The sequence below is a fragment of the Eurosta solidaginis genome, chromosome 2 (assembly GCF_040869045.1).
Source record: "Eurosta solidaginis isolate ZX-2024a chromosome 2, ASM4086904v1, whole genome shotgun sequence".
Classification (NCBI taxonomy): Eukaryota; Metazoa; Arthropoda; class Insecta; order Diptera; family Tephritidae; genus Eurosta; species Eurosta solidaginis.
Window position 1 is genome coordinate 267,357,526 of NC_090320.1, and position 24,289 is coordinate 267,381,814.

General features: G+C 34.1%; 1 protein-coding gene across 10 annotated transcripts in view; it reads right to left on the reverse strand.

Annotated features, from left to right (window-relative positions):
• LOC137240910 (uncharacterized) overlaps positions 1-24,289 on the reverse strand; it is a 190,587-nt gene that overhangs the window by 23,308 nt on the left and 142,990 nt on the right. For 9 of the 10 annotated variants that reach the window (XM_067767865.1, XM_067767864.1, XM_067767863.1 and 6 more), the window contains 2 exons: positions 21,967-22,251; positions 8,139-8,246 (listed from right to left, as the gene is read on the reverse strand). In XM_067767865.1, the coding sequence (XP_067623966.1) occupies positions 8,139-8,246; positions 21,967-22,251 (393 nt within the window). The remainder of the gene's footprint in view (positions 1-8,138; positions 8,247-21,966; positions 22,252-24,289) is intronic. The other variant, XM_067767871.1, reaches the window with a different exon arrangement.

Genomic DNA, 24,289 nt, shown 5'->3' on the forward strand with positions numbered 1-24,289 from the left:
CACGTATGGAGTACTCGCTATGGACCAAGCGAGTGCTCCAAAATTAACCACTATTCGTACAAAAAATATGGTCAAATTAACATTACGATGTCCTAGGACTGGACCATATACTCCAGCTCCGCATTACATCAGAGTAATCCATGGAGTACCCACAGTCCAATAAACAGCGTGTACCCTGCAAATATCGCGAGTACTCCATGCATGCACGTATGGAGTACTCGCTATGGACCAAGCGAGTGCTCCAAAATTAACCACTATTCGTACAAAAAATATGGTCAAATTAACATTACGATGTCCTAGGACTAGACCATATACTCCAGCTTCGCATTACATCAGTGTAATGCATGGAGTACCCACAGTCCAATAAACATCGTGTACCCTGCAAAAATCGAGAGTACTCCATGCATGCACGTATGGACTACTCGCTATGGACCAAGCGAGTGCTCCAAAATTAACCACAATTAATACAAAAAATATGGTCAAATTAACATTACGATGTCCTAGGACTGGACAATATACTACAGCTCAGCATTACATCAGAGTAATCCATCGAGTACCCAGAGTCCAATAAACAGCGTGTACCCTGCAAAAATCGCGAGTACTACATGCATGCATGTATGGAGTACTCGCTATGGACCAAGCGAGTGCTCCAAAATTAACCACTATTCGTACAAAAAATATGGTCAACTTAACATTACGATGTCCTAGGACTGGACCATATACTCCAGCTCCGCATTACATCAGAGTAATCCATGGAGTCCAATAAACATCGTGTAGTGATTACAATCGTTAAAAACGAGCAATGATTGGCTTACAATATGTTCGTGTAGAAACATGAGTTGGTCCATTGCTGCATTACAGTGGAGTATAATGGTAAGTACTCCAGTGGACCACATGATCCAACGATTTTTGCAGGGTAAGGATTTCGGTGCAGTGCAATAACTCCCAAATGCAATAACTCCCAACAAAGAAATTAAATAACTCCCAAATATTTTCCATACAAATTGGGACTTATTTCATTAAGAAATAGCTCCCAATTCATTGGGACTTATTTCATAATTTTTGCTGGTAATCATTTCATAATGAAATAACTCCCAAATGAAATAATCCCCAATAAAATTTCGTTGGGAGTTTTTTCATTTTTATTGGTACTTACTTCATTGTTTGTAATTCAGGCATTGGGAGTTATTTCATTTTCTTATAAATAGAATTTTATCAAGCTTTGACGTTCTTCTAACAGTTTCTATAACTGGTGTAAAGAAATCTGTATCAAAACAATGAGTTATTTTTCAATTATCAATCTGTACGCCATCAGTTCTTGTTAGAATTTTACTATTATAGATCGGTGCTTAGTGAGAGTGCAAAAAAATGTCAAGCCGAGCATATAGTGGCCACATTTCTAAAAATTTAGGACGACATTGGAAACCTCGAGTGTCATTTCCACTTTGCAAGCTTTTTGGAATATTTCGAGAAACAATGGCTAAAAAAGGTAAGCTCTATTAAAGAAATCTTGGTAAAAGTCTAGTTGAGGGGCGACTGCTAATACGATACCAAAAATATCGAGAGAGGTGTCAAAAGGCGCGTAATAACCTCGACAACAATAATCCGAAGGCGAAAAAGAAAAATTCTATACCGTTCAAAAGATATTAACGAAGAACCGAAATATGACCCGCGGGTCCCTCCGAAACCGGGGGTGGAATCCATAGTGTTTTTGCGCAGAAAACCTTTTTGCGTTGGCGGCCTTCGGCCGCGCTTATAAAAAATTACCTGGGCTACGCCATGCCAAGTCCAGGTGTGTGGTATAACCGTGGCTACCGCCACTGTGATGTCCTTCTGCGTACACATTTTTTTCAGTGCACAACAACATTACAACAACCATATGAATATTGCCAACTTCAACTGCAAATATCTCCGGACGCAAATAAAATTTTTATTTTCCGCCTTCGTATTATTGTTGTTGACACCTCCTTAGATATTTTTGGACACGTATTAGCAGTCGATCCTCAACTAGAGTCGATCCTCAACTAGACATTTACCGAAATCTCATACAAGTCTTGCGTATAGTTCGTTGTTGGTTTTGTTTTTTGCTTTTTATTTATATCGAATAAAGATTGGACCAGATGGAATGTCAGTCTTTGCGACAACAACACGGATGACATCGACCATCGAGGGATATAATGGAGCGCTGGCAAAAATGATACCCAAACAGGGAAACATTTATAAATTTATCAATGTTTTGCAAACAGAGGAGTTCAATATGTCCCGAAATTTCGAAATGCTGGGTAATAGTAGTGGAGCTTTGGGAAAAACTAAAAAAAGACGGAAATTTATTTAAAAAGCTGAACTGATTGCGAAAGCCAACGAAAATCTACGTTCTGGAATCATAATAGCTACTGCGTTTGTTAATCGAATGGTGTATCCAAAAAATAAAATTGTCAGTGAAATGTAGCCAGAAGAACCGCGCTCTCTAATTTTATGCGTAATTTGTTTCGAGGTTGAGCCAAATGTACTATTGATGCCGCGCAAATATTTAAAAATATGCAACGCTTGTGTTCTAATGCTACAAGCTAAGAGTATTTCCGAAGGACTAGAATGCTTTAACTGTCCAATTCGACGTGAAAAGGTCGACGACACTATTCAAGTTTTCTTGTAATTGTAACTTTTACATATGTACATAATAGTTTGCTGTATTTCTCAAATCTCATTGTAACTGATTATATGGTATAAAGATACCATTTCAAATTTTGATTTGTGATAAATTTATTTTTTTGGGACTTATTTCATTTTTTTTTTTTTTTTTTTTGGGACTTGTGGTTTTATTATGAAATAACTGGAAAATATTGGGAGTTATTTCATTCCCTTCTTTGGGAGTTATTTAATTTTTATTGGGACTTATTTCATTGGGAATTATTTCATGGGAGTTATTTCACTGCACCTAAGATTTCCCCTTATAAATGTCTCCATACGATATTCGGTAATTTTGTGATACATTTTAGAGATGCCGATTTTTGTTCCTATACCAGAACCTTATCAAGGTTGTGGCATCTATAAAAGAAAGCAAGAAATAAAAGAGAAACTTGAAAATTTTTCATCCAATAATCTAGTTCCTAGCGATTGAGCACATGTGAAAGGCAGATTAACTATTATGTTTGTATTTCAGGTAAGGGACAATTATGTTTGTATTGCAAGTAAAGTAAGACGCAGTGTTGCGCGGGGTTTTAAAGTGATGAGTGTGCCAAAATGGTAAGATTTACTTACTAATAACAAAAAAACTTATAATAATTGAATAATAAATAATATCAACCAGTATTATCCGGTCTTAAGTTTCGTAGAGCAATTTTTTCCAAAAGCAGTTATCTTCACTATCTGCCCTCTTTTCCGCCAAACTCCTTGATACTTTCAGTGAATTTTTGTGTCTGTATTTTTAAAAAGACAAACTTTTAAACACCAGGTGAAGTAAACCGTCAATTATCTCGCTCTAAATTATTTTTTGTTTTGTCATTCGTCTATCTGAAAATTTTTCACCAATGTTGTGCACGAAAAAATATTTTTTGCATTTTTCAGGAGAAAAACATGATAGTTTTAGTACTTTTTTCACATCAACTAGTAGGTGAATAGTATCTTTACATATTTTAGTAACTCATAACTTGGTAACATTAGTAATACATCATGAATTCAACTGTCAGGAGTTTTTGGTGGATCTTCTGACCAAGTTTGTATAATATATTACAAGGGAAAATGTTTTAGTTCCGACTCTCAATGACAAATCAACAGAACAGATAGCAATATCAATACATTTTTAGGCATGATAACACATTTAAAAGTATTATGGTCACTTCCAAGTGGGACTGTTAACTTTTCATTAAACCCGAAGCCCATTTACTTTACTTACTTTAGTTACTACGGTTATACCAAATAATGGATAAAACGTCTCCCTTTTATGCCCGGTTTTTCGAAAACGTATCAACTGGAGTTGAAGTTGAGGCCAGTTTACTTTAGAAGCTTTCATTGAATTTTCCGCTTATCACAGTTAAAATTTTTTAATTTTTATTCGATGCCAAAAGTAATGTAAACTCGCACTGGTCCTGTGTATCCCCTTTTGCATTGACGTTAGGTTAGTCTCTGTGAGGGCATTCGTAGCAAGGTATTTCTTTTTATACTCCTATTTTTTCAAAGCGTGTAAAAATTTTACCTTCTTCTGACCGCTAAAAATACATCACTTCCATTTCAGATAGCGTACATCTTCTGTCTTTTTTTTTTACTTTACCAGGTTATTCCACCATGGATTTTTATCATATATCATATATATGATTCTGTTAGTTCAGCAACCTGTCTCAGGGTTGGTTCATGTGAGATAGCACGTTCTTCAGCTATGTTCCGAAAAGAACTTCTAAACACGGCTCCAATGAAAAGTTCTTAGCAAAAATGTAAGCCTTACGTGTGAAGCGTTTGAAGTTATTTTTAAGATTTTTTGTTTTAATATATGTAATATACCTATCAAGACATAACTTTCAAAATGTCGTTACTATAAAATTCATTTTTTTTTTAACTTAAGCCCTTTTGACTGCTGTGACGTAATAAGTACGCATATGCAGGAATTTGTTGAAAAATTATCGTCGATTACAGAGATTTGTTTGGAATGTAACCAAAAGTGCGTACTGAACTTCCTAACCAAGGCAGCTTACAGAACAAATATAACTGAAGTGCACTTCAAGTCAGGGGAATTGTATTGAAGCATACTTTTTGGTAGATTAAATTTATACACATTTTTTCGTATATGTACATTTCGTACCAAAAATTTTATTTAATAAAAATATTTACTACATGTAAAAAACGAAAAATATTTTGCATCAAAGAAATAAAAGTAATGCGTATAGGGTGTTTATTAAGCATGTTAAACAACGTTTCTTCTGCTTGAAAATTCTCGGTGGACAAACTGCCAACATTCTATATCAAATGACCTAAGTAAACCAAAAGCAAGAGATAGAGAACAACGAAATGAAAACGGAAATTTTTTTTTCAATTCGGGCAAACCCTTGGCGGTGATAAAAAAAAGTTTTTTTCGACATTATTTCTGCAATAAAAAGCATTTCAGCGGAAATTTTTCGTTTTAGTAGAGCAGACATAAAAGCATTGATTTAGTAACTTTTAGGGAATTTTAAAGAAAATATCCATTAAATTGATCACAGCCTTTGAAAAATACACCCAATGATACAATGTGTCATTTGTCTCCCTGCTTCTCTACCTAGACTTTCCTCTTCCACTCACAGTCGTACTACGCTTTGCGCCCCTCACATACTTGTCATATGTGCGATCATTCAACCAAACCAACAAAAAATTTAAGAGACATTGCTTTTTTATAGTTCAAGTGACATTCATATGCAGAATTTTGAAACTAGCAGGATCAACGTCGTCACATTAAATAATTCCGAGGTTGGTCGGGCTAGTACCTTAATGGTACTATTTTCCGGAATGTACCGTAAAGAGCCATCAACGTCGATAAAACTCTTCAAAATTTTAGGAAGTCTTCTTAGCATTGCAAGCAGACGAAGAAGATAATGTTAATGGATTTGTCAGTCAGATACGAAATCATAATCAAGATAGGCACCTGCATAAGATGCGAAATCGAATTAAGTTTTAAATCCACATCAAAATTTAAAACAGATTCAAAATAAAAATTACGGAACCAAAACTCGAGCCCAGCGTAGATCCAAAATTAGTTTGGTGAATTTCGACATATTTTCTTTATCAAGCATATTCAACTTCAAATTTGTTTTTTATTATTCACACACAACAAAAAAATTAAACTTTAATTGTGGATTATTTCAAAATAAGAACCGCTACAAAACATAAAATAAAATAAATGTCAGGCACGATAACCTCCGAAGAGATTAAAGTCGAGCATCTCTCCAATTTGCGTCATGTTCCTTTTAGCTTTTAGCGGGTCGGGACCAACTCGGAACGGCATCTACAAGACAGATGAGTTTTTACTGAGAAGCTTTTCATGCCAGAAATACATTCGGAGTATTTTCCAAGCACTGACGAAGGGCGACCCCGATTAGAAACAATTTCTTCTAATTTAAGAAACTTGTTTCCAAAATTTTGATGTAGCTTTGCCCGGGGCGTGAATCCAGGATCTTCGGTGAGGTAGGCGGAGCACGCTACCATCACACCACGGCGGCCGTTACAAAGGCAAATCAAAAGTATGTATGGTGGTGGTGTGCTTTGCACACAGAGTGTATTAACTTTTATTGGATAACGGTTGGTTGTACAGGTATAAAGGAATCGAGATAGATATAGAATTACCAAAATCATCAGTGTCGAAAAAAAATTTGATTGAGCCATGTCCGTCCGTCCGTCCATCCGTCTGTCCGTTAACACGATAACTTGAGTAAATATTGAGAAATCTTCACCAAATTTGGTAGATGAGCATATCTGGACCCAGAATAGATTGGTATTGAAAATGAGCGAAATCGGATGGTAACCACGCCCACTTTTTATATATATAAAATTTTGGAACACACAAAAACCTGATAATTTAGTAAATAATACACCTAGAATGTTGAAATTTGACATGTTGACTGATATTGAGACTCTCCATAAAAATGTTGAAACATTTTGTAAAATGGACGTGGCACCGCCCACTTTTGATAAAATCAATTTTGCAAATGTTATTAATCATAAATCAAAAATCGTTAAACCTTTCGTAACAAAATTCGGCAGAGAGGTTGCCTTTACTATAGGGAATAGTTTGAAGAAAAATTATCGAAATCGGTTAATGGCCACGCCTACTTTTATATAAAAGATTTTTAAAAGGGTCGTAGATGAAAATAATAAGCTATATTTTAGCGAAAAGGAGCTTTGTATCAATAGAATTTTACTTTGTAAATTGAATTATAACATTAAATTGGAAAACACTAAAATTTTTGGAAAATGGGTGTGGCACCGCCCCTTTTATGACTAAGAAATTTTCTATGTTTCGGGAGCCATAACTCGAAAAAAAATTAAGGGAGCGTAATAAAATTGGGTACAAAAATTTTCCCTATAGTAGAAAATATTTCTAGTAAAAATGGACGGGATCGGCTAAAGACCACGGCAACTTAGATATAAAACAAGTTTAAAAGGGTCGCAGACTAGAATAATAAACTATAACTTAGCAAAAAATAGTTTTGAATCGATGATATTTCACTGATCAAGTTTTATTGTAAGAGGAAATGGGGACACATTTTTTTTTAACGGGCGGTGCCACGTGTTATGTAGAAAAGTAATTTATCTGACATGAAATGTACAATTGAAGCTCACGCTGAGTATATAATATTCGGTTACACCCGAACTTAGACACCTTAACTTGTTTTTTCTATTTTCTATGATTTCCTACAATCTGAAATGAAAGTCAAATCCAGCGAATTGTTTTGCAGAATTATTGTAAAAATTTCATGGCTCTTAATATTTTTCTTTAAATTTTTGATAAGTAAAATCAAATTTATGTTAAGGCGAGATATGGTACACCCTTTAAATGAAATAAGGTTGCTATAAACTTCTGCGAGATGTTAGTTGGGAATATGAGAAGGGGGGAATAGCCAGTGCATCTTGATATAACACAAACTGCACTGCACATATGTACATAACGCAATTGCGATTTGTAGAAGCACAAATCCCATATTACTTAGATATCGGAATAAATTTATTTCCCAATGACATGCAAAATTCAAAATAAAACTAAATAAAATCAAAGAAGTGAATGGTAAACATATAAGTAATCTAATTATTAAAAAAAAAGAACAAAATAAAAAAATTAAATATCGTTTATATGTATAAATAAAATACTAAAAGCGCGGCTGCTAATTGCCGAACAAAAGCTAGTAGACCTACAGCTATATAGGTAAAACTGTAAGGAATATAAACACACACAATCGCATAAACAATCAACCACACACGAAAATGCTGCATAACAACAAAAATCTTCATGCACAATAAAAAAACATGCAACACCAATCACACCAATTGTACAAATCTATACACATATAATATGTGCATATGTCAGTATGTTCAAATCAAATGTACATACATATGTAGTGATATGTGTGCCGATATTTTTCGATTTCATTATTTCTTTTTTATTGGCTTGTGTACATTACCATCAGTATTGTGCTCGGCATAACGGATAACTCCATCGCTGGTATTGTTGTTAACAAACCGCTCGGAAATTTTTTCATACGAATAGGGAAAAAGGTCGATTCAACGCCCTTCAGCAGCCGCATGAGTGAGTGAGGAAATTCGGCACAGTGTAGGAAATGCGCCAAAACAGCAAAAAAAAATAAACCAATAAAGCAATAATATAAATCAAAAACAAACAAAAAATGTATAACACAATAAATCACAAATAAGTTAAAAAAAACAAGTAAGGACGGGACTGTCTTCGGCTATGCCGAAGACTTCATACCTTTCATGAATGGGGCTGAACAATAATCTTATCCCGTTCGTAATCTCCAAATAATCGGATGTATAAGATAAGAAATATATAGTGAACAGATGTACATACCTAGACGATTTTTAAGATAAATTAAAATAAAAAAACAGGTAGGTACTTTGCGTGAGGATGCAAATTTCAGGTTTTTGTGGTCTGCGTGTAAAAAGTATGACTACGAATCACGTATTTGAACAATATATGACGTAAACGTAACTATTTGATGAAATTTGATGAATTTTGAAGCTTCTGGCCGTAAAAAAGGGGCAGTTTGACAGTTTATATGGGGTACATAATATATATACCACCGATCTCTATGATTTTTTCAGACAACAATACATACTATATACGTAAGCAATCGGTGAAATTTGAAGCTTCTAGCTGTTAAAATAGGGCTAGAATTGCGAAAATATATTTATATACTATATATATATACTATATATACTATATATATATACTATATATACCATCATATATATATTATATATATCACCGATCTCTATGATTTTTTGACACAACAATATATACTATATACGTAAGCAATCAGTGAAATTTGAAGCTTATAGCTGTTAAAATGTGGTAGAAATTGCGAAAAGTTTCTTATCTGAACAATCGGTTGTATGAGATATATACTGTATATACAACCGATCTCTATGATTTTTTCAGACAACAATATGTACAATATACGAAAGTATACGGTGAACTTTTAAGCATCAATCTGTTAAATTGCGTAAGATATTACAAAAATCCTCTTTTTCTGAAAAATCGGTTGTATGGAGGATATATGCTATAGTGGTCCGATCCGGCCAGTTCCGACAAATGTTTAATCGGACACCCAAATACATCCGCTCACCAAATTTTATCAAGATATATCAAAAAATGAGGGACTAGTTTGGATACAAACAGACAGACGGACAGACGGGCATGGCTAAATCAACTCAGCTCTTCATCCTGATTATTTCCATATACTTAATGGTGGGTCTATCTATTTTCCTTTAAGGCCTTACAATTTTGGGTTTCGTGACGGAATTAATATACCATTTCATTTTTATGAAAGGTATAAAAACTAAATGAAAATAATATGAACTTGTAAAACAAGAGAAGCGCATTGAAAAGTTTGTAGGTATGTGTATATAACTGTACACTTGCCAGCGTGTATTTAAGGGGATACGAATATTTTAAAAAGCAAAAATTTGTTTAAAAAGCCAAGCCACTGTATTCATAGGTATAAGCATTGTGAAACAAAATAATTTTTCAATGCATAACAGGACGTTGAGAGCGTGCGCGATTTTTATTGAAGTTTAGTGTGAAACAATTAAAAGTAGGCAAACATCTTCATACAATTCACTGGTATATTAAGGGTATCATTATGTGTGACGCCGTGACACTCACAGTCAGAGTTGACAAATTGACGGCGCCGTCGTCGTTTTGATGATTTTCAACTGGAATGACGATTGGACGATTTTGTAATGAAAAAAAAAACGATTTAAGACTTCCTCTAACGTTTCCGAACAAGAAGAAGTCCAATTTAAACAATATTTTATTATTTTTTATAGTGAACTGTGTGATCAAAATCAAAAAACGTTTTGATTTTAACAATGTTGTACTACAAAACTTAAGTTTCATGGATCCCAAAGAAGTTGTTCTTTTCATATGGTCTTGCAACATTTTTCACACACAATCGATCAGAAAATTGTGCAGGATATTGTTAGCGAGTATAGGTAATTGAAGATTTTAGAATTTAAGATATATTTTGAAAACATTTCTAAGCTTCCTCCAGAAGATTTTTGGAAAGCTGTTGCTACTATCAAAAGAGCTGACTCTACATACGCTGCTTTCATTGCAGATGTAATGTGCTTGTCATACTCATCAGCGAATGTAGAACGAATTTTTCTAAAATAAATTTAATCCAAACAAAAATCAGCAAGCGTCTGGAAACTGCTACATTAAAAGGAATATTGCTGATTGAAGATTACAATTTTTGTTGTTATATCGGCTTACTGACTTGTAAGATCGCTTGTTCGAATCGAGCTCAAGGCCTAATAATAATTATTACGTAATTTTGGTTCTCGGCGGATACAATCGTATGGCCCCTGGTAATAACCCAATTTCGTCCTAACTGGACTTTGGTTGTTATTGGTTGTTGCCATAGATATGACGATTTTTTGGGCGGCGTTTGACAACTTGGAAAAAAATATATGGCAACGCTGCTCACAATCACAGTCACCACTATATAATACATGGTACATATGTACTTATATGTACCGAAAATTGACTAAAGGCATTCAGCCCACAAACTTCAGTAGTGGAATTCACTAACTTATAACGATGCGATTTGTCGAGATTTTAATTAACGATTTGGCGCTTGCCTTATCGATTGTACTATTCACTAACTTAATTTTAACGACTCGTAATAAATGACATTTAAATTTCGTTTTAATAGTAGAAAGGTGGCAGCACAGCTTAACGAAACCTAAAAAATGCGAAAAGCACAAAAGGAATGCCAAAAATAAATAAACTCCGTATACTAACTGCTTTTAATAAACATTATTGTGCGACTTTTTACATATTTTGACAAAAGGTAAGTAAATTCGGTATTCATTTCTTTTTTTTCTCTGTTTATATCGCAGTTATTCTTGTAGCCCTTAATTGACCGTCACGTTGAGAAATAATATCATGGGCAAAATCTGGGGTTAGTCGGTACAGAATTCGAAACTCCGTTGCATTCAAGTGGAATAGGTTATCTACTTTTCTAAGAAGGTGTCTGTCCACTGGCGATGGTCTTAGTAATTCTTCATCTTGTGATAAAACGTACGCCAAGTACTCAAATGCCATTTAATTTATAGATAAAGCAGCTTTTCGTGTTTGAAAGTATTTAATTAAAGTTATGATTTTCTTTTTTAACTAAAATTGCCAGAAATATGAATTTCGTGATTTTTAACGCAGCCAATTTATTTGCCGTTTATTTAACAACACAGCTGATCGTCGATAAACGAATGTCGATACAAAATAGTTACTTAATAACGAAATCGTTATAGTTATCGATTCGTAACTAAACCGATGGCAAATGTCGTTAAAAAAGGTAGTGAATTTCACTACGGCTTTCGCTAACGCTAAAACTCGTTTGCCAAAAAATATGCAACATTTTGTACTATATAATAACAATGAACAGCCTAACTTCTATACTTTTACATAGGACTTCCTTTTAATCATATGGTATTGTTTGTTGCATACTTTTCTGTGCATTTGATACTATTAAGGTCGGTTTTTCAGTAGTTGGTTAAACTACCGTGAAAAAATCGTTAAATCATATGGTCCACTTTTGTCTTACTGGAGTACTCCATATATTAATATGGTGTAATGCTGAGCTGGAGTATATGGTCCAGTCCTAGGACATCGCAATGTTAATTGGACCATATTTTTTGTATGAATTGTGTTTAATTTTGTAGCACTCGCTTGGTCCATAGCGAGTACTCCATACATGCATGCATAGAGTACTCGCGATTTTTGCAGGGTTGTACTGAAAAGCCGGGTCTTATAGATATTTTTGGCGATGGAGTTTCAGCATTAGCAAAGGTTGGAATTTGGTGGCAGGTTTATTACTTACTCACTATTTGAATGAATGCTTTTATATGATAGGAATTTTGGTTCACGCGTTAATCGTGGTTATAAATGGTTATAATAACATATAACTCATTTGGTATGCAGGTAATTAAAAAACCATTTTTAAGTCGGAATTTAGGAATAATTTGGGAGCTTTAACTCTTTGACTGAGCAGAGTTTAATTCCAGGAAATAGATACTGCATTCATTCAATAGACGCTAATCAGTCATTCAATCTTATTTACTTAGTTAAACCGCTTAATTGGATTTATACGTCCAACTAATAGCGCGAGTTGTTTTTCACCGCTTCACCTGGCGCTAATTGTAAGCACCAAGGAAACTCACGTCGTTTTCGCCTAGTCCTTCAAACAGAATAGCGGCCGCGTTTTAACTTCAATAAATTTGTTTATAAAATTGATTGCAAGATTTCTTTCCCCATGATTTTTCTTGATATCTCGACCCTTGGACCTCCGGTCGAAATGTTTCAAATGTCGCATTAATTTTCAAATTATAACGACCACCAAGCGGAACTACTTTTATTTCGTAGCATTGGTTTGGTACTCTGAACTATATGTGAGGCTGCATTTTTGAAACTCTTTTAAAAGTTTCTAAAAATCTCTCCTGCGCGGCACCTGGCAACCCATCTAGAAAAACTTTGCACATGTTGCATTATATTATGCTCTATTCAAGGTTTCAAGTCTCAAGCTTACCGAAAAGATACTTACAATAACGAATTTTAAAAACCAAAAAAGTGGTATCTACGTATCCAGTTCTAAAGTATGTTTCAACTTACAAAACTCCAGTTTCACGGAAATTTACTTAAAAATCGACAGCATATTTGATGCAAGTGAACATTTCTAGTATTCTAGTTCGGCTCATATAATAACAGTGAGTGTAGGACATAGCAGATAAGTACAAAATTGATGTAAAAATATGTAACATATCGAGCCATAACCGCACAAAGGGCTTAACCGACATTATTTTTGATTTTTTGTTTTTGATGAAAACCGAAAGGCCATTACCATATGTACCAGCTCAAAAAATCAAAGTCCTACGAAATACCGATACGAAGTTATGGATAAGGCAATTTTGGCTCAAGTGCACAAAACAATATGTTTATATTTTTTTGTGGTCGCAATGTGTAGGTTAAGCCTTTTTTTCCGAGAAAATTTTGTCATTTTAATACAAAATTTTTACATTTTTGTGTGCATGTTTCGTAATTTTCGTGTTTTTAATTTAAATATGGACTTCTTGCAAACACAGGTGATTAGCATTGATATGACAGGTGATATACATACATTACCAGATATTGATGGAGAAGACGGTAAGGTGAGATGAATAGATTGTACCTTATTTATATAGTTTTTATTAAAAAATACTTAGTTTAGTTGTAAATTTAAAATATTTGTTAATCAGTATGCATCTTTAAATCTGAATAAATATGAATTCCGTCTTGAAATCTGAATAAAAACATTGATCTGTATCACCAACCACTGTTTTTAAATGCGACAAATGCGCCATTATTATTAAAGAAATGGAAAAAATCCCTCATCAATATACGTCAATTATATAGTCGTATATGCACACCCAACTTTCACGTTACTATCTAAAGTAATCGCAATATTAATACAAAACAAGTAAGAACGGGACTGTCTTCGGCTGTGCCGAAGACTTCATACCTTTCGTGAATGGGGCTAACCAATAATATTCCGTTCGTAATCTCCGAATAATCGGATGTATAAGATAAGAAATATATAGTGAACAGATCTACATACCTTACCGATTTTTAAGATAAATATAAAATAAAAAAACAGGTAGGTACTTTGTGTGAGGATGCAAAGTTTCAGGTTTTTTGTGGTCTGCGTGTAAAACTATGACTACGAATCACGTATTTCAACAATATATGACGTAAACGTAACTATTTGATGAAATTTGATGAATTTTGAAGCTTCTAGCCGTAAAAAGGGGGCAAAAATTAGAGTTTATATCGGGTATATAATATATATACCACCGATCTCTATGATTTTTTCCAGACAACAATATATGCTATATACGTAAGCATTTGGTAAAATTTGAAGCTTCTAGCTGTTAAAATGGGGAAGAAATTGCGCAAAGTTTCTTATCTGAACAATCGGTTGTATGGGATATATACTATATATACCACCGGTATCTATGATTTTCTCAGACAACAATATATGCTATACACGTAAGCATTTGGTGAAATTTGAACATATCTAAACGATTTTTAAGATAAATATAAAATAAAAAATAGGTAGGTAATCTGTGTGAGGATGCAAAGCTTCATGTTTTTTGTAGTCTGCATGTAAAAACTATGACTACGAATCACGTATTTTAAAAATATATGACGTAAACGTAACTATTTGATGAAATTTGACGAATTTTGAAGCTTCTAGCCATAAAAAAGGGGCAACAAAAATACAGTTTATATGGGGTATATAATATATGTACCACCGATCTCTATGATTTTTTCAGACAACAATATATACTATATACGTAAGCAATCGGTGAAATTTGAAGCTTCTAGCTGTTAAAATGAGGTAGAAATTGCGAAAAGTTTCTTATCTGAACAATCGGTTGTATGAGATATATACTATATATACCACCGAACTGAATGATTTTTTCAGACAACAATATATATTATACACGTAAGCATTTGGTGAAATTTGAAGCTTCTAGCTGTTAAAATGGGGCAGAAATTGCGCAAAGTTTCTTATCTGAACAATCGGTTGTATAAGATTATATACATCACCGGTCTCTATGATTTTTTCAGACCACAATATATGCTATACACGTAAACATTTGGTGACATTTCAACATATCTAAACGATTTTTAAGATAAATATTAAATAAAAAATAGGTAGGTACTTTGTGTGAGGATGCAAAGCTTCACGTTTTTTGTGGTCTGCATGTAAAAACTATGACTACGAATCACGTATTTCAAAAATATATGACGTAAACGTAACTATTTGATGAAATTTGATGAATTTTGAAGCTTCTATCCGTAAAAAAGGGGCAAAAATGACAATTTATATGAATTATATAATATATATACCACCGATCTCTATGATTTTTTCCAGACAACAATATATGCTATGTACGTAAACATTTGGTGAAATTTGAAGCTTCTAGCTGTTAAAATGGGGCCGAAATCGCAAAAAAAAATATATATACTATATATACTATTATCACGATGGCATATCTACTTACGTTTGTCAGAGTTCCGAATAATTAATTAGACGCACGCTAGTTTATTTAATGTTAAATGAAGAAAGTATTATTATTAGAAATAATGAATATACACTTTAATGTAATTTAAGTGAATTATGATTTTGTTAAATACGACGTTTCGTTCTGAAGGTTCGAGACAGACTGCTTCGTCTCGCTCATTTCATTTCTCTCCTCAAATCGTCTTTTACTTAGTTAGAGTTGCCATGTCGGCTGACACTATATATATATACTATATATACTATATACACTATATATATATATTATATATACTATATATATATACTATATATACCATCATATATATATTATATATATCACCGATCTCTATGATTTTTTGACACAACAATATATACTATATACGTAAGCAATCGGTGAAATTTGAAGCTTCTAGCTGTTAAAATGAGGTAGAAATTGCGAAAAGTTTCTTATCTGAACAATCGGTTGTATGAGATATATACTATATACACAACCGATCTCTATGATTTTTTCAGACAACAATATACGCCATATACTTAAGCATTCTGTGAAATTTTAAGCTTCTATCTGTTAAAATAGGGCTAAAATTGCGAAAATATATATATATATACTATATATACCACCATATAAAAAAAAAATAAATGTAAGGCGCGATAACCTCCGAAGAGATCTAAGGCCGAGCTTCTCTTCCAATTTGCGTCGTGCTCCTCTTGATTTTCCCTACAAATTGGCCGGACATGTAGGTCCCATGTTTTATGCCGACTCCGAACGGCATCTGCAAAGCAGATGAGTTTTCACTGAGAGCTTTTCATGGCAGAAATACACCCGGAGTGCTTGCCAAACACTGCCGAGGGGCGACCCCGCTTAGAAAAATTTTCTTCTAATTGAAAAATCTTATTTCTAAAATTTTGATGTTGCTCTGCCCGGGAGTTGAACCCAGGGCATACGGTGTGATAGGCGGAGCACGCTACCATCACACCACGGTGGCCGCCACCATATATATACTATACCACCGATCTGTATGATTTTTTCAGACAACAATATATGCTATATATGTAAGCATTCGTTGAAATTTTAAGCCTCTAGCTCTTAAAATAGGGCAGTAATTACGAAAAGTTTCGTATCTGAACAATCGGTTGTGGGGGATATATACTATATATACGACCGATCTCATTAATTTTTTCAGGCAACAATATGTGCAATATACGAAAGTATATGGGAAGTTTGAAGCTTGAATCTGTTAAATTGCGTAAGATATTACAAAAATCCTCTTTTTCTGAAAAATCGGTTGTATGGAGCATATATGCTATAGACGTCCGATCCGGCCGGTTCCGACAAATGTCTAATCGGACACCTAAATACACCCTCTCACCAAATTTTATCAAGATATATCAAAAATTGAGGGACTAGTTTGGATACAAACAGACAGACGGACAGACGGGCATGGCTAAATCAACTCAGCTCTTCAACCTGATTATTTCGGTATACTTAATGGTGGCTCTATCTATTTTCCTTTAAGGACTTACAATTTTGGGTTTCGTGACGAAATTAATATACCATTTCATTTTCATGAAAGGTATAAAAAGCGTCTACTTACTGAACGATTTTGTTTATGCCTTTCTGCGGTTATGGCTCAATATGTCCAGCTACAAATTTTCTTTTCATGTTTCTTGTACAAGAATTTTGCGCCAGAGCACCCCTAGTGACTTTTCTATCGCATGTTTTTGTTAAACATTTTAACTCTTTAGACTTTCAACACATTATATTGCGCGTATCTACCAAATGTGGGTAAAAGATAACTTTTTATGATATTCTTTTCAAAATAACCTTTTTTTGTATGTATTTAACTCAAAGATTGCAAAATTAACAAATTCCAGCAGTTGAAACGAATAAAAAAAACTTGAATTTTAAAGTTTTGGCTTCGAGAATATATGTAAGTGAAATGAACCACTATAATATTTCCCTCCAGTATCTGTTTCAAGTAACTTTCCACTAAACAACAAATATCTCAATTTTTTTGCGAAGTGCAAAACTTTCACGCGCATATATTAATGGCTAATAACCTCTGTAGGCAATCTTTGATTTCCACAACAACTATGATATAGTTTTTAAGCTCGATCTATGTACATTGCTACTTTTACCAGCTGCACAAAACAATAAACATTGAAGAATTAATACTCAAATCACAGTATTGCAATGATACGCGTACGAAATTTTTCAGGGATGGAAAATAATAATTTTTTTTTTTTCGGAGTCGAAAAAGTTCTGGTCAAAAAATTGTCCTAGGTGAAAATGTTTGAGTTCCCAGGTATCCCTATAGCAATATAATATCGAATCATGCATCCTTTTTATTTTTCGAACTTTTTCCATAAAAGTCCACATATAAAAGTAAAATCTGTATTTTTACTTTTTTAGTTCGATAGAACTAGTTAAACTCGGAATTTTGAAAATAAAAGTCCGGAAATAAAAGTCCGGTTTGATAACAAAGAAACGGCTTATCCGCATTAAAAAAAATTGGTTGTTGCGGATAAGTCGTTTCTTTGTTAACAAGCGGGACTTTTATTTTGGCCTTAAAAAATAAAAGTCCGGTTTTAACTTTTATTTCCGGACTTTTATTTTTAAAAGTCCGAGTTTAACTAGTTCTATCGGACACAAAAAATAAAAATCCGAAAATAATTTTTATCTTGATCCAAATATATTAAAAGTCCACAATTAATAGTTTTGCAAGGAATTATATTATAAAAGGAATAACAATTTAGGCCCCTGAAATTTTCCCCTGTAACGTGTACATGTGTTTTTGTTTTTTTTTTTTAGCAAAAGCAGACCTTGTAGAGATATCACGTGCATTTGATACGATGCAATGGTGGCTTTTGTCCTTTATGAAAAATAACACAAACTTCTCCCTGAAATCGTTTAGAGTAAATCAGTCAATATTCAAGGAAGATATAGTAAGTGTATAATGACGGTTCATGAGTTCAGTCAGTTAGCGATTTCCGACAAAGTTTACGATTGAATTTTATTTTCCCTATAGGGTAAGCTTTCATAATCGACCACAATCCTAGGGGGCACAAGTATTAACTTAACGCTGGGTGCTTTCAGAAAAGGGTTGTAAGCTTCATACATTTTCTAATTTGAAAAGCTTGATCCCTTGTCCTTTATACTACTTTCTTTGGTTTTTTTGCGGCTAACTTTTATTACTGAGTAAGTGAATATTTGAACTGGACGAAGGGGTGATTAAGTTCAACGGCCATGACTTCGTTTGACCATATGTACACTTCCAAAGATCATTGATCTATTTGAAATTATGACCATATGATTTGCACACAACGTCAAAAAAATCTAATTTGAACAATATTGACGTTATGGCCATTCTGATTTGGTAATAAAATCAATTATTTCATATGGCACCTCTACATATGGAAATTTTACCATTTAATGAATTTACATTTATGTTTATTGTTCTTGTTAGGCCTTACGGCAATTGACTTTATGTCACCCCATCGAGCGCAAGGCTGAGGTAGAGCGTTTTGAAAAAAAAATTTTGAGATGGAACCTTCTTCCAACAACTTTTTAGAATTTTCCAGTTAGAAAACGCCCTTTCTTAAGGATTGTTTCTACAACACCCTATCTCAGAGTTTCGTAAAAAAAAAATAATGCCTCAGAATTTTTTGCGGAAACTCTATTTCTTACGTCAAAATCATTGTGGGCTGAGGTAGAGCATTTTGAAAAAAAAAATCTGAGATGGAGCCTTCTTCCACCAACTTTTTAAGTGGGGCGTTCTACAAACAAATTCTTATATAAAAATGATAAGGTGATATTTCACCCACCTGAATTTAGAATATAAGGTTTAATAACAGAAATTAGAATTTAGAATTTGGAATTTAGATTTTGGAGTTCCGAATCTCGATTTTAAATTTAGATTTTAGAAATTAGAATTTTGAATAAAGAATTTTGAATTGGGAATTTCGATTTGGGAATTTAGAATTTTGATTTTGGCATTTAGAATTTGAAATTTAGAATTTCGAATTGGGAATTTAGAGTTTAGAATTTGGAACTTAGAACTTGAAATTTAGAGTTTAGAATTTAGAAATTCGAATCTAAAATTTAGAATTTGGTAATTAGAATTTGACATAATTTAAGAATTCAGAATTCGGAATTTAGAATTTGGTATTTTGAATTTAGAATTCGGAGTTTAGAATTTAAAATTTGGAATTTAGAATTTAGAATTTGAAATTTAGAATTTAAAATTAAGAACTAAGGACCTAGAATTTAGATTTAGAATTCAGAATTAAGAATTTAAAATTTGGGATTTGGTATTTAGAACTAAGAATTTAGAATTTGGAATTGAGAATTTAGACCTAAGAACATAAAATTTATAACTAAAAATTTGGAATTTGGATTTTTAGAATTTAGAACTTGGAATTTTGATTTTGGAATTTAAGGTTTAGAATTTAGAATTAAGACTCAAGATTTTTAAAATTTAGGGTTTCAAATTTAGAGTTTAGAATTTGGAACTTAGAATTTGGAATTTAGAATTAAGAATATAGAATTTAGAAATTCGAATCTAAAATTTAGAATTTGAAATTTGGATTTTAGAATTCAGTATTTGGAATTTAGAATTTAGTACTTTGAATTTAGGATTCGGAATTTAGAGTTTAAAATTTGGAGTTTAGAATTTGAAATTTAGAATTAAAATGAAGAACTAAGAACGTAGAATTCAGAGTTAGAATTAAGAATTCGGAATTAAGAATTTAAAATTTGGAATTTATAACTCCAATTTACTTCGAACTCATAAGTTAGAATTTGGAACTCGGATTCAAGAATTTAGAATTTAGAAGTTATAATATAGAAGTTCGAATAATGAAGTTGGAATTTCGAATTTAGGGCTTAGAATCTGGAACTTGGAGTGTGGAATTTAGAATTTAAATTTAGGAATTTGGAACACGGACTTAAGAATTTGGAATTTAGAATTTGCATATAATTAAGACTGTTGAAAGTAAAATACTTATAGAAATTAGAATTAAGAGTTTTGAATATAGAATGTAGACCTTAATCAGTAGACTTTATCAAAGAAGAAATATGAAAATTTCAGTTTACCGATTTAATTCCTTTACTTATTGTGAAAAATCCCTTTAAAAAAGACGAAATTGCAAACCTTTTATGAGAATACTTCGAATACTTCTTACAAATATTTTAAAATTAAATAAAAATCTTAAATTGAAATTTGAAGACTATTTTCACAGAAATTGCTAGTTTCAATCCTTATAACTTCCGCAGCTCGAATGACATTAAAAAGAACAAAATTCTTAAATGAGTTGCCGGAAACGAGAATTGGAAATAGAAATTGGAATGAGAGAATAGAGTAGGATTAAAAGCAAAATACTAAAATGAGGAAAAAATGTTGCGCATAGGCGCCAGCTGTGGCATATGACCTCCAAGCATTGCATTGTTTTTGTAATTCAGTTTTGACACTTGCTGTATAAGAGATGATATGGTGATAAAGGTCTGTAGGAGCAACTTAGTCTTAGATAGTTAAGACGAAAATCAGTGAATAAAGAAACTAAGGGAAAAAAAGTCAAGTTGCAGCGCCAATTTTTAGTAGCAACTGTTGCTACAGCTTCATAACTAAAACTACAAAAACAGCTAAAATACTAGGTATGTACGTAGCAAAACTGAAACTACAAAGGAGGACCAATCAAATAAAACTCACTGCGGAACGAAATGTACCTAAAATGGACAAAATGTAAAAGCAAAGATAACAGATGAAAAAAAGGATAACAATAACAATAAAAATAAATTGCCTAGAGTTAGCACAATGGGTAGCAATCAACGCGAATGCGGGCTCTACGCAGTAAGCTTATGCGCACCCTAGCATGATCGTAGAACATGGCTTAGCCTCTTAACTGCAATGGATTTTGTCACAATAACACTAATACACGCACACTCTATCAGCGTTAACCTGGGTCGATTTGTATGGACGAATTTTAACCGATATCGCGCCACCGCTTTTTTGAAAGGATTTGGGCTCAGGAAAAAAAGTGCCACTACGCATACCCAAAAAAATAATTTCTGGCCTGCGAAAAAAAGTCGATTTTTCGACCAAAATTCTTCTAAATCTCCATAAAAGAATTTTTTTTTTAAAACTGCTTTTAACAATTTTGCATTAGCCAACTAACACAAAAAAAAAAAAAATACATAAAAAATGATTTGAAGCCTTGAAAATGAAAAAAAAAAAAGCATAAAAAATCGATGAAATTTCGCAGGCTCGGAAATTATTTTTTGGGTATGCGTAGTGGAACATTTTTCCTGAGCCCAAATCCTATCGAAAAGTAAATGGCGCGTTATCGGTTATTAAATCAACCCAGTCTAATCAGCATACATATATAAACTGAATGTAAACTTTGAACTTCCGCTCTTTACTTTTTTTATTCTGCTTGCTAACTAACACACTATCGCCGGGCAACAACCACTTCCAAACCAACCAACCGTCTATTCATCCAATCAGTCATTGCATACAACGCCTCAAGTTGGGCGCCATGAGCAATTTTCTGTGTTTTGTTTACAAATTTCCCTACACTCTATTTCCCTCTCCCTTTTTTCACTGAAACCACAAGCTTTCATGCCTACACCATCATTCTATACACTTTAATCATGAAACCATGCCACACTTACCTCAAGTACAACACCCTCTAGGGCTGGTTGTGATATGTTCTTCATGTTGCTGTGATTTAATTTGGGTGCACTGTCGGCACGATTTCGTCCTAATGATTGATTTGATGTTTTATTATCGGCTTTGCTCGATACCGAATTATTAGAGGATTTGTGATTTATATCCAGGGCGGAACGTAAGATGTCAACTTTCGAAGCGCTACCAATGTGACTGCCATGTCGTGGTACGCGTGTCGATTCCACATTATAACTGCTGCGACGATGTGACAAATGGTCGTGTATATCCGCCTGTGCGCAGGTGCACCAACGAATTCCCATTGTACGTTGATAAATTACGTTAATGACGCGAAAAGAGTGAAGGCGAAAAAGTATAAGAAAATAAAATTATAAAATATGTATAAATGGGATTTATATGAATAAGAAATGTGACAGCAGATGTTGTATGCAAAATAATGAAACACGTGCTTTTCTTTTTGCTTCTGAAGTGCAGAGGAAAAGTTATAGCTTATGTATTTTCGAGGCAGCATAACTGAATTTGACTGAGAAACTGAACTTAATTTCACTTGACTTGCACGGCATCTGCAAGGCAGATGAATTTTCACTGAGAAGCTTTTCATGACAAAAATACACTCGGAGTGCTTTTCAAATCACGGCGAGTGACAACTCCGCTTATAAAAATTTGTTCCTAAATTTTTGAGGCCGGGACTAGAACCCAGGACCTTCGGTGTGGTAAGCAGCGCATGCTACCAACACACTATGACGGCCAGGGCCGAAAATAAAAGGAAGCGCGAACAAGCTCTGATTATCAGACTAGAGATTGGGACGCTTAAAAATACGAAATAGCGGCCTCAACTTGCGTAGAAGCTATATCACTGCCCAAGCCGGTAAAGTAACCAAAAATGGAGTACCAGCTTTTGTGTTAAAACCAGTGCAAGGCAAAAGCTACATCTAGCTAATAGAGGCGATACGTCTACAGTCCAGGCCTCACTATACACCATCAGCACGAAAAACTAAGTTTGGTAACTTACTGACAGAAATAGCTGCTAGAAGGGAACAGCTGGCCTTCAGAGAAGTCACAGAAGAGCAGTTCTAGAGGTTGACGAAATACAGAGCTTTTGAAGCGCATGAAGTTGGAGGTGCTAGGCAGAGACCACCGAACATCTGAGACAGAAGTCTAAGACACTATCAGGGCAGAGATTGGAGATGAAATAACAGGTATTTCATGTCTCTCTGCAGCAAAAGTGATAGCAAAAGACACAGTGATCCTTAAGGTAGAAGATAATCTTTCCGTTAATGCCCTAAGAAACGGCAGATAATATGTAGAATCAGACAACGAGCCATGCAGCGGTGTTTAAGCTGTCTCCCATTTTAAACACCTGAAGTGCGACTGTGAGGGGCCAGACCGAAGAGGCGTACGTGAGGGCAAACTAACTCACAGAAATTTGATAATGTTCCTATACCTGGAGCATGCAGCATTTTCATAGTCATACTCGATATAAAAAGGCCAAGCTCTCATTCCAACGACGGTTAGTTAAATTCATGGCAAACAAAGTTGCAGAAAGAGCCGTCAAGTGAGGAATGCCGCACATGCCAAACATATCACCCAAAAAACTGAAATCGAGCGCATACAAGGTTGGTGCCGACGGGTTTTCTGGCAGTCCCAATGCACCGGATCAGACCATTGAGCACGTGATGCACTGTTTGCCACACGCTTGCAATGCCTTTATGCCACTGGGAAAAAAATTGGGGGAGAAAGCAGATTTGAGAATCTGGAAAAGGGGAAAGAGTAGAAGCAATTAACGTTCCTTTCACGGAAGCCAGTCGAAAGTCCTGGGAAAAAGAATATAGAAATGTAATTTAAATATTACAAGGGATTGAGGATTACAAAATAGAAAACATTGTCATTTCGTATCCAATAGCGTAACGAGGACGCATACGTTTCGCAAGAATACCACAACGTAGAGTACTTGCACAAACAAGAGTTTAAAAAAGCACTGTGTAGCATGAAGCCTAGAAATGCTGGAGGACCTGCTCACATATGATACACCAGCAAGTGTCCAGTTTCTATGTGCTATCAGTTCCACCCCATCGCAGCATTGATAGTTAAATCGATTATGCGAAGAAAGCGACTTATATATGACCCAAATCTTAACCGGAAAGTATGACGAAAATCCGGGGGAACTGCTAACCTTCGTCTCAGACTTTAATCCTAATATGAGACACCAGATGTATCAACTTGTTAACTGCTATTAGTCCAAGCCAGTCGCTGGATTGATAGTTAAATCGATAATACGGAGAGGACGACTCAAAAAAGAAGGAGAGTGAC